General features: G+C 34.9%; 1 protein-coding gene across 1 annotated transcript in view; it reads right to left on the bottom strand.

Annotated features, from left to right (window-relative positions):
- Nucleotides 1-11,744, bottom strand: part of PIK3C2A (phosphatidylinositol-4-phosphate 3-kinase catalytic subunit type 2 alpha) — a 97,717-nt gene that overhangs the window by 58,170 nt on the left and 27,803 nt on the right. The window contains exon 4 of the mRNA XM_023522142.1: nucleotides 3,658-3,761. Within this exon, the coding sequence (XP_023377910.1) occupies nucleotides 3,658-3,761 (104 nt within the window). The remainder of the gene's footprint in view (nucleotides 1-3,657; nucleotides 3,762-11,744) is intronic.

The following is an 11,744-nucleotide window of genomic DNA, read 5'->3' as shown; positions in this document are numbered from 1 at the left end:
TTCTTATTTTTTTCTACTACTTGGTATTCTCCTGTTTTCTATAGCATGAAATAGATGCTCACAGAAAATCATACAATTAACTAATATGTGAAATGGTAGAGAATTATGTCTACATCCAAGCTTTTGATTTTCAGAAATCTTTAAAGATAACGAAAACTAAATGAAATTCCTGATGATAGCTCAGAAAACAAAAATTTTAGACAAAAATTCCAGTGACAAAAGTTGTATTTAATAAATTTGACTTTTGAGAGGAAAACTCCTTCATTTCTTTTTCTTAAAACATGCCCTTTCATTTACACGACAATGTGAATATACTTAATGTCACAGATTTATATATATAAAAATTATTAAATAATAAATTTTATGTTATATATATTTTATCACAATTAAAGGGGTTTTTAAATGAGTCTTTTCTCTCTCTACTTCACATGGAAGACAGTCAATCCAGAAAAATACAGTAATTTTGTTTTTCTATAAAGTTGATGATTTCTTCTATTTTCATGGTTTTATTTGCTTTATAAAAATTGGGGGGAAAATAAGGTGTTAATAGAGTCCTTAAAGTTCAGTTTTTTCATTTTGTTTGTAACAAAAACATACAAAATCAAATAAGTAAATAGATAATTGCTGAGTAAATAATTCACTTTCGAAATAAGAAATCAGATAAAGGATTTTTATGGACACTCTAAGCCAACATAGCTTGATAGTCTTAATTACCTATATCGGTAATTTTCTCTAAAATTTCCATTTCCCTATTGCCACTAAAGAAACAGCTTGGTTTGTTTACTGTGGCTCTGTAGCTCAGAAAACTTAATCTCTCTTCACAAACTAAAATCCTGTACAGTTTATTTTCCTACTGTGTGCTCAATCAAGCTAAAGTTACACACAGACAGAGCCAAGTCATGTGAAATCAGAAGGACAGAAGAGAGAAAATTGAGGGTTTTAAAAGTTAAAGATGAAAAATGAGGGTTTTAATTTAATTAGCACTACTTTACAAGAAAGTATAGAGTCAGCATTGTTTAAAATAAAATTAAGTGCAGAGGTGAAGTCCTTGAAAACATATAGTGAGAGTCCTTGGCGTAAAGAAACTATTGTAGGATATATATATTAGGACTCAACCATATATGAAGAACTCAACCATATATAAAGAAAAGCAATAGAAGGCCATTCAAGATGACAAGTCTAAAAAACAGTTTCTCATCTTAGGAAACCACAAATGCAGCAGCAAAACCTTCTACTGCTATCCAACATTCTTCTCAGAACTCTTTCTGAACCGATAACTAGTATATACAGCAAGCTTTGTCAATTACAATGAGGATGAAAAGAAAGAAAACAAGAAATAAAAACCGGAAAAATTTAGTAATAATGAAATGTCCCAAATCAAAGTATTACAGAGGTTTAAACTGAAAGAGACCTTTGAAATCAATAGTCCAACTCCCTAATTTCACAGAAGCAAAAAAATAACAAGGGCTACAACTGGCACTAAATTCTGAATCTCTTATACAGTACTCTTGACTGTAAACAGTTATCATCCTGACAGTCTTATACTATTTTTATAGCTGAATTTAAATGATTCAATGAATAATTTAAGATTTTGAAAAGTAAAGAATTGGCTAAGAGTATAAATACTTGTTTTTAAAATGCACTGCAGATATGAGCATACTGGGAAAAAAAAAGAAAGAGCCATTAATTTCTTCAGGGGATATCTCCTGACCCCAGTCTCCAAGGCCACAAGGGAACAAGGGGAACAAGAGAAGTTCCTAGAACATGGCTTCAAAAACACCTCTTTCTTCCGACTGCTCTGAAGTATTTGTTGCAATCATACTCTACTAATGATAATAAAATTAGGAAAAAAACCCATTCTCTCTTTAGTTCACTTGGGATTTCACATTACATAACCGTGCGTGTGTGTGTGTGTGTGTGTGTGTGTGTGTGTGTGTGTGCGTGTGTGTAAAATAAATAAAAATAATGATTTTTAGCTTACTGGCAGAGTTTTTGTAAATAACTCAAAGATTCAAATGAGGGAAAAAAGGCAGATCGCAGAGAACTTAACTGCTCAACTTAAATGTAATCAATAGTCACTAACACAGTCTAGCAGAAAGCATGCAGGGCTTGTTTGGGGAGAATTAAAGGAATTAGATGAACACATAACAGATTATTTCCAAATTGTTAACCATATCTACATAATGGCATAATGGCATAAAGGCATAGGTAACTTCTAGTACATGCAATTTGCATACCAAGTAATCTAAATGCCTCTTCTATTTTAAATGAAAACATTTTTCTATTTTACTGAAAAATGAGTTTTAAAAATCCAGTTAAGAATAACGTTTGCAAGAAAAAAAAAGTGGCTCTACAGATATTTTTCTTCTTTTTTCCCCTAAGGTATTTCATAGGAAAGAAATGCTAGTTAAAAGGTAACATTAAGATAATTTTTATAAAGTTGTACCAATAGTCTAGAAAATCTAGTTAAATATTATTAAGTCCCTTATATAACATTAAAATATTGTACATATATCATTTTATCTAGGAACCCCAAACTCTGCTTTGCTTAAAGCAGACCACACTGGAGAAAATACAGGATTCAGAATAAATCCCCCAGTGCTGATCTACTTTCCCTTCTTTTGATAACATACCTCATCCTCTTGGCCACAATGTTTGTTGTTACACTTTTTCTGTGGGTTTTTTTCTATCTGGTGCTAGCTGACAGGACTCCCTTTAATCTCTGTTGGCAAGACCATTAGAATATGAAGTCTAAGCTATCAGTGGCTATATTCCCTGCCATCAAAACCCCAATGACAGTAGAAGAAAATGAAATCAACATGCACAGAGGAAGTGTATGGGGAGAAAAGGGAGGAAGAAAAGGATAGGAAGTAGGAAAGGAGAGTCCAAAAGGAAAAGAAATCAAGGATCAATTACAGTATATGAATTCCTAGATCTGGCTATCGCTGAGCTCTGTCTTATCCTTCTTTCTTTTATATGTAAAGTTTGTGAACTAATATACAACCTTTCTTGATTTAAGCTAGTTTAAGATGGGTTTCTAGCACTCGTAATGGAAGTCCAACTAATATGGTGATACAACGGAAAGAAAACACACTGAACTAGAGGCAAAGGAGACCTGGCTGTGTTACTGCCTAGCTGAGCAAACTCTGGTACTTGGGTAACTTCTCTGAGTCTCAGTTTCCTCAGACTGAGGATATCAGACACATGTAAGATTAAAACAACATTTTAGAAATGCATTTTTCTAACCTTCAGAAAATATATTGCCTGTTATAGTATCTCTTAAATAAGCAGTACAGTATTTTAAATGGTAAAAAAGTATAAGGCAAAAACTAAGTGTCCCTACAATAAAAATAGGCATTGTCTAAGTATACCAAAACTTGAATGGGTAAGCCATATTTTCAGCTGGTTAATAGTATATCAGAAGTCTACTGTGTGACCTCAGTTTTTTCTTCTAAATGCTCAGAAACCTAACAAGTAAAGATACAGATTCAACTGTAGTTTGTGTTAACGTGCCAATTAACTGTCTGGGAATTTTAAACCACAGGGAAAAAAAAAATTTTAATTTTAGAATTGGCACTAAACTAATTTTCAAGTTAAATTTTTTAAACAAGCATTTAATAAAAAATAATTTTTAATTTATAAAGAAAAATTTCTTACTTTGTAATGGATCGACAAAAAGCTGCCACTTCTTCATTCCGTACTTCAAATTCCTGTGGAAGAGAACTTCCAGTTGGCAAACTACTGGTCCCATTTGGGTCTTTCTGTAATCAAAAAAGTGTTTTTATTTTAAAAGTAAAAGATCCCCAAAATGCTAAACAGCAGCAAAGCACAAACACATTTTTACAAAAATATGTACAAAGATATGGTAAAATAATATACATCAGTAACAAAGTTTTAAATTATGGACTTCTACCTGTAGAAGTAATGCCAACTAAGCCTGTTTTAAAGATCATTGGTTTTAGTTGCTCAAAAGCAGAAATAGGCTGTTCTTTGTATACGTCAGTAAGAATGGAATGCTAAAGACATTTCATTCAAAATCTTCCTGAAATGAATGCTAAATTAACAGCAGAATGAAATTAAAGGACTAGCCTCTATTTTAAGAAAATGAAGAGATCAAGCCCATTTGGGACTCCTCTAATAAACCAAGAATTCTATATTTAACATAGGACTCAAATTCCAAGAAAGCAACTGGTTTTTTATGTAAGAAAATCTGTTTTAGGAGTTGGTAGGTATTTTTATGTTAATGAACATATACAAACAACCTGATAGTCCTTTAAAAGTTAAGTTTATGTTTGATCTAAATCTATGTGCAACATTTAGAAGATAAATTCACCATCTAAGCATAGCCAAATAGCAAAACCCATTTAGAGTTATTTTGATTACTACATAAAAATACTTAATTTGGCACAAAATTCAAATGTAAATTTCCATTAAAATTAGAATTGGAACACTCTCAATTCAAAACTAAGTGAATCAGAACACAGTGTATAAATTTCAAGAGTTGTAATAGATTTCAATGACCATGGTACACAAGAAGATTTTGTCAGAAAATTAAACTGAAAATTTAAGACAATAATTCCTTTATAAACTTTTTTCTTTTAAAATATTGGCAGAGCCCTTTCTGCTAGAAAATAATATGCACATCTGGGGAAGGAAAAAAAACAAAACCAAGTCTTAAGTTCTAGAAAACTGCAACTAAAAATTACAATTTATGAGAAAAACAGAGTTAAGGCAGATTACTCAAAATCGGTGTAACTTTATAATCAAAGCTCTAAGATAATAAGGCTTTATAAAAATACTAGCATAGTTAAATCTCTAAATTTGCACCTAGTATATGGTCATTGAACCTTAAACCTTAGAGAGCTCCTGCTTCCTCATTTGTGATACAGATGCTTGAGGGAATTTGCTTCTAGTTGATCCATTTCAAAAAAAAAAAAACTTGAAAATGTTATCTAGGATAGAGACTTCTTCAACAAAGTTTTTAATGCAAAAGAAAATGTCTTCACAGCTTCTTTGTCTGTACTAACTGCTTCAACAGAGAGCTTGGAGCACTGTGGAAATGAAACGATTCTTGAAGCCATTCATCCAACCATCATTTTCACTAAATGAGGATACTTCTACAGTATTTTCAGTGTTTTCCTTACTATTTTCTTATATTACTAATGCTCTCTCTTTAATTGTGAGAAAGTTTGTTCCTGGTTGCTTTAAAATGTTAATATGCTGGTAAGCATTGTGTTTGAACTGATGCTACTTCTCCATTATACTGACATCCATTCATATTTATCAATTACATCAGAAACAAGCACTGCAGCAAACAGACCATACTATTCTAAAATGGGGATTTGATGTTTCTAACAAAACTTCTGGTCTGACACTCCAAGTTTGTCACAATCTAATCCAATGACAGTTCCCAGAATTTACCAAATATTTTTATGTTCCAGTTAGCTTGAATCATATCCTGTTCCTATAAAACACAAATTGGGCTGTCCTGCCTCGGAAACTTTGTCTTCAATGCCTTCCTCCTAACTGCCCTCACAAGTCAAAAATCTATTAATTTTTGAAGGCCTAATGGAATGCCACTTCATCTTTAATGCCTTTTATGATTACTCAGTATGAAGCAATTCTTCCCTCCTAGCACTTCTAAGTACTTAGTCTGAACCAAACACCATGTCATTACATCCTATTTTATATTTGTCTTAATGTGAAAGCTCCTTAAAGCATCAAATTTTATTGAATTTTACATTTTTGTAAATTTATATCCAGTTCAAAAAGCACTCAACCATTGGTTCAATTTGTTGAATGTTTTGCTCCCTCTAAAAACAAGTTAAAATTCACTTATATATAATCAATGAATCTGCCATAGCAATCATAAAGAATGTAAGAATGTGAGGTACTATGTAGTTCCTTCGGCAGCCTTCTAAATAGAACAGCAGTAATTTTCATTAATATTTGATCTATAAAATAATCTTTTTCTAATTATTAGTATTATTAAAAAATAACATCTAAACTACAATGAAATACCACCTCACATCCATTAGGATGGATACTATTGAAAAAAAGAAAGTCACAATGGTGTAGTAGGTAGACATGCTCATCTCCTCTCATGACATCAAAATTACAACTAAACTATAGAACAACTATCGTTGGAAGTTGCCTGAAGTCTGGCTGAACAGAAGTCCTACAAATGAGAACACACATAAGAAGCCACATAGAAACTGACAGGGGCGGACGCAAAATGAGCTGGTCTGACAAACACATGTGGCGGTTGAGAATCAGGAGGGATATCTTGGTTGCAGAGGTTCCCCTGAGGGAGCAAGGGGACCCAGCCCCACACTGTGCTTCCCAGGTCAGGGTTCCAATGCCAGGAAGAAAAGTCCCCACAACCTCTGTCTATGAAAACTAATGAAGATTAAGGCTGAGTAAGACGAGGGTAGCAGGAGTCTCAGACATTCCTCTTAAAGGGGCTACGCACAGACTTACTCACTGATGGACTCACCTGCTCTGAGCTCCAGTGCTAGAGCAGCTGGTCAAAAAGCCCCAGGGACATATGGGGAGGAAATGAATTGTCTGGCTTCGGGGCAAGGGGTGAAGGGGCAACTTTCCCCCAGACAGAAAAGCTAGCAAATCCATTGTTCCTTTGTTGAGCCTTCCCTGCTCCCAGTGTGCAGATGCAGGCAGCCATCATATCTGAATCTCCATCAACCTGGCTAACACTGGTCAGTCAGTACGTAGGTGATTCCCTGAAGCCCTGCCCACCCAACCTGTGGGCCCACCTCCAGTGGCTTTTTCATACAAATGGCCTGTCTTGGCTAATGCTGTGGACTTCTCTAAAATCTCTCAAAGGTTCACAAAACCAAAACAAACAGCATGCCCCATACCTCTTGCTGAGCAGCCCCAAGACCAGCACTAGAGCAGCCATCCCAGTTCCGGGCTTGGCCTCTCGAAGCACTTCTTAGCCCAGCACAGGTAGTAGCCAACTGCGGATTGCTTGGTGACTCATGCCAAGTGGCCCTGGGCACTGCGCAGGCTACAGTTTAACCTGGTCTGTGGCAGGGGCCCTCCCAGGAGGCTCTGGGCCAGCTGGTTCTTGAACCCGAGCTGGAGTACCAGCCTGAGCTGCATCTGAGGACAACACACCCAAAGGGAAGACTAGTCAGGCACCCACCCCTTCTAAAGTGAATCCTGCTCCATACGGTCCTCATTGACCAGTCCTCACAACCAATTGGCCCAAGGGTCAATCCCTCCCACTGAAAGAAAAACAGCAACTAAGGCTCAACTACTACAGTACAACAGGAAGGCATAAACAACCCATAAAAAGGATACACCCAGAGTACCTTGCTCAAGTGACCAGGGAAGATTTTGCCAGTGGGCACCACAGAACACCTGCACATAATGCCACTCTACTAAAACTGGGAGACTTAGGAACCCTATCTAATAGATAGAAACAAACACCAGGAGGCAGCCAAAATGGGGAGATAAACATGTTCCAAATGAAAAAAAAGAACAAAAGCTCTAGAAAAAGAACTAAACAAAACAGAGACAAGCAATCTACCAGATTCAGAATCCTGGTTATAAGGATGCTCAATAAACTTAGTGGAACAGTAGATGAATTCAATGAGAACTTTAACAAAGAGAAAACATAAAAATGGAGATACAAAACATAAAAAAGAACCATTCAGAAATGAAAATACATTAACTGAAATGAAGAATACATTAGAGAGAATTAACAGTAGATAAGATGAAGCAGAGTACTGAATCAGTGAGTCAGAAGATAAAGCAGCAGAAAAAAAACAATCAGAATACCAACAAGAAAAATCCAAAAACAATGAGGATAGTTTAAGGGGCTTCTGAAACAATATCAAGCATATCAACAATTGCATCATAGGAATACCACAGAAGAGAGAGAGCAAGGAATTGAAATCTTACTGGAAGAAGTAATGATGGAAAACTTCCCTAACCTGGCAAAGGAAACAAACATACAAACCCAGGAAGCAGAGAGAGTCCCAAACAAGATGAAGCCGAAGAGGCTCACACCAAGACACAAAGACAAAGAAAGAACCTTAAAAGTAGCAAGAGAAAAGCAGTTAGTTACCTAGAAAGGCGCTCCCATAAGACTGTCAGCTGACCTCTCAAGAGAAACCTTGCAGGTCAGAAGGGATTGGCATGAAATATTCAAAGTGATGAAAATTAAGGACCTACAACCAAGATTACTCTACACAGCAAAGCTATTATTTAGAACCAAAGAACAGATAAAGAGCTTCCCAGACATAAAAAGCTAAAGGAGTTCATCAACACCAAACCAGCATTACAAGAAATATTAAAAGGATTTAAGGGGAAAAAAAGATTAAAAATATGAATAAAATGACAGTAACAACATATCTATCAACAACAAGTACATGAAAACAGATTAAATAATCCAATCAAGAGGGAGGCTGAATGGATAAGAAAACATCACCCTTATATATGATGCCTACAAGAGACTCACTTCAGATCAAAAGACACACAGAGACTGAAAGTAAAGCGATGCAAAAAGATATTTCATGAAAAGGAAAAGGAAAAAAAAAAATCTGGGGTGGCAATACTTATATCAGATAAAAAAAGAGTTTAAAACAAAGTCTGTAACAAGAGACAAAGGACACAGTAAACCCACTTCTGGGTATTTATCCAAAGAAACCCAAAATACTACTTTGAAAAGACATGTGCATCCATGTTTATTGCAGCATTATTTACAATAGCTGAGATATGGAGGCAACCTAGGTGCTCATGAATAAATATTTATTAATGAATGAAGAGGTGGTACGTATATACAATGAAATATTACTGAGCCATTAAACAAACAAACGAACAAAATCTAGCCATCTGCAACAACGTGGATAGACTGAGAGTACTGTGCTGAGCAGAGTCAGACAGAGAGAGACAAATACCATATAATTTCACTTACATATGGAATCTAAAGAACAAAATAAGCAAACAAACAAAAGATAAACAAACTCATAGATACAGAGAACATTTTGAGGGTTGCCAGATGGGAGGTGGGTAGCAGGGGATAGGTGAAAAAGGGGAAGAGATTACGAAGTACAAATTGGTAGTTACAAAATAGTCATGGGATGTAGAGCATAAGGAATATAGTCAATAATATTGTAATAACTATGCATAGTATCAGATGGGTACCAGAATTTGTAGGGATGTTTACTTTGTAAGTTTTATAAATGTCCAATCACTATGTTGTACACAACTGAAACTAATATAATACTGTATTCCAACTATAATTGAAAAATTAAAAATTATTTTAAAAATAAAAGTCAAAAAATAAATAAAACAGCAATAATCTATATTTACTGAGAGATCGATTGATTTTAAGAAATTAGATCAGGTGATTATAGAGGGTGACAAATCTCAAGATCTGCAGTTGGCAAGCTAGATACCCAAGAGACCCAATGATGTAGTTCCAGTCCAAATCCATTAGGCTCAAAACCCAGGAAAAGCAGATGTTTCGGTTTGAGTCTGAAGGCAAGAAAAACCCATGTTCCAGCTCAAAGGCAGTCAGGCAGGAGGAGTTCCCCCTTAATGACAGCAGGTCAGCCTTTTTATTCTATTCAGGCCTTCAACTGATTGGACAAGGCCCAACCATATTAGTGAGGACAATCTGCCTTTGCTTAGTCTACTAATTTATATGTTAATCTCATCCAGAAACACCCTTACAGACACACCCAGAATAATGTTTTACCAAATGTCTGAGCACCCAGTCAAGTCAACACATAAAATTAACCATCCTAGTATCTCAACCATAAAGAGTCAAGGAGTCACGTTTAGAGTCTAGACCAGTGGCTTTCAAATTCTGTATGTTGAAGCCTCAAGAATAAAACATTGAACAGAGAGAACAGGTAAGAGATATTGAATGCAACCAAGAACAAAGCTTTGAAAAGGAGTCAAAGATCACAGGAGGAAAGCTAGGAAGTAGATTTAACTAGTGCAACAGAAGAGGAGTTTCAAAAGAAGGAGACAGTCAATTGTTGCAAGTGAAGCAAAGGGGCTGGACAGTGAATACGATCACTACATTGCCAATTAGTATTCATATTACCAGAAATACATTTCTGCAATATGACGGAAAAAATAGAGGACAGAGAAATACTAGAAAGGCAGTAATGGTTGAAAATACTTTGGGGAGACAGGAACAAGAAAAGAGGTAAAAGAATAATGGTAGAAAATACTTTGCGAAGACAGGAAAAAGATGTGAAAAGAATTGAGTTTTGCGAAAAGGAAGGAATATCTCTTTCCTCAAGCCAGAAAGGGCAAATCCGAGGTGGGCAAGTGCATACAAAGACTGGCCTCAACATTAAAAAAAAAAAAAAAAGGTAGTGAGGTCATCTACTGGAGAGGTGGAAAAGGGTAGATTAAGCATTTAAGGAAAGCAGTGAAGGTCTTAAATAATTCACAAAAACTTAGTACATACTCTGTAGAGCAGTTATAAGAATATGGGAAAGCTTTATGCCTACACAAGTTCAAGGTTCATGCCATACTACCCCAGAAATTACATGAAACAAAACACAAAGTTTTCAATAAGTATACTTTAAGCATCACACACACACACACACACACACACACACACACACACACACACACACACATTACTACTATTCAGAACAAAGTTGGTTACTTCCTTATTTGAAATTCATAAAAATTTTACAAAGACTTCAGTAAACTATTTAAATAATGTACTACATTCAGCTAGACAAAGAAAATTGCATTTTATTCAAGTTTCCCTCTAAAGTGACAGTAGACATTCTGTCAACGACGACATAAATGTTTTTGTTAATACAATTAAATTTTAGAAAGTAAATATCCACAGACTTTGCAAAACTATGTCTATGAAAATAATTTTATTCATTACTAAAACCTCTGAAATCTGCTCAAAATAGCAAAATATATAGCTATTAACTAAAAGTCTGATTTAAACTTAAATTGCCAGAAGACACAGTTTTAAGTAGTATGTCTTTTCCTGGTTTTGTTCACAAAACATTTGAACTAAAGTATTTAGATTATTATTAACAATACAAAAGACACTAGAAGGAAACAGGAAGTAAGCTTGCTGAGTGAGAAGAAAAATACCCTTTGGAATTTTTACCACAAAGCATGAAATTCTTACAGGAAATGAATACTTAAGTATATAAAGTAATTTTAAAAAACAGACATTGTAATCTTATCCCTAACCCTCCCTACCCCCCACCACCCCCCAACAAAATAAATAAATCTCAGGGAAAGTTTTAAAGTAGAGATGAATGGTGTGTGAAAAATTAAAAGCTCCATCCAATGTTTGTGCCACGGTCTTCCTCCTTTTGGCCTAAATGAAACCAAATTTTATCTTCTTGTACACAAAGAAAATGATGAAATCTTAGTGTTAATAAAAGGGCTTAGAAATTTTCTCTGAATATAAAAATCTTTTTACATCATTTGTAACAGGTGCACACCAAACCTCTGATTAAAGACTTTCAATAATAGTATACTGACAGCTCGAGAGGAACCACTATTAAAGGGCTATTTTTATAATTACCTTGATTGACATTTTAATACCTGCCTTCTTAAATTTCCTTCTCTACTGGTCCTTGTTCTACTTTCCAGAACAATGGATTTTAAAATTAAGTTACTAAATTGAATTCTCAATTCAGAGAGAAATATATAAACAAACAGAATTTGCTTTATGTTATGTTTTCAACAAAATATCTTTTAACTTTCAGCTCTTGCTA

The sequence above is a fragment of the Pteropus vampyrus genome, unplaced genomic scaffold, assembly GCF_000151845.1.
Source record: "Pteropus vampyrus isolate Shadow unplaced genomic scaffold, Pvam_2.0 Scaffold334, whole genome shotgun sequence".
Taxonomy (NCBI): Eukaryota; Metazoa; Chordata; class Mammalia; order Chiroptera; family Pteropodidae; genus Pteropus; species Pteropus vampyrus.
The sequence above is the reverse complement of the archived record's forward strand: the minus strand, read 5'-3'. Positions and strand labels throughout refer to the sequence as shown.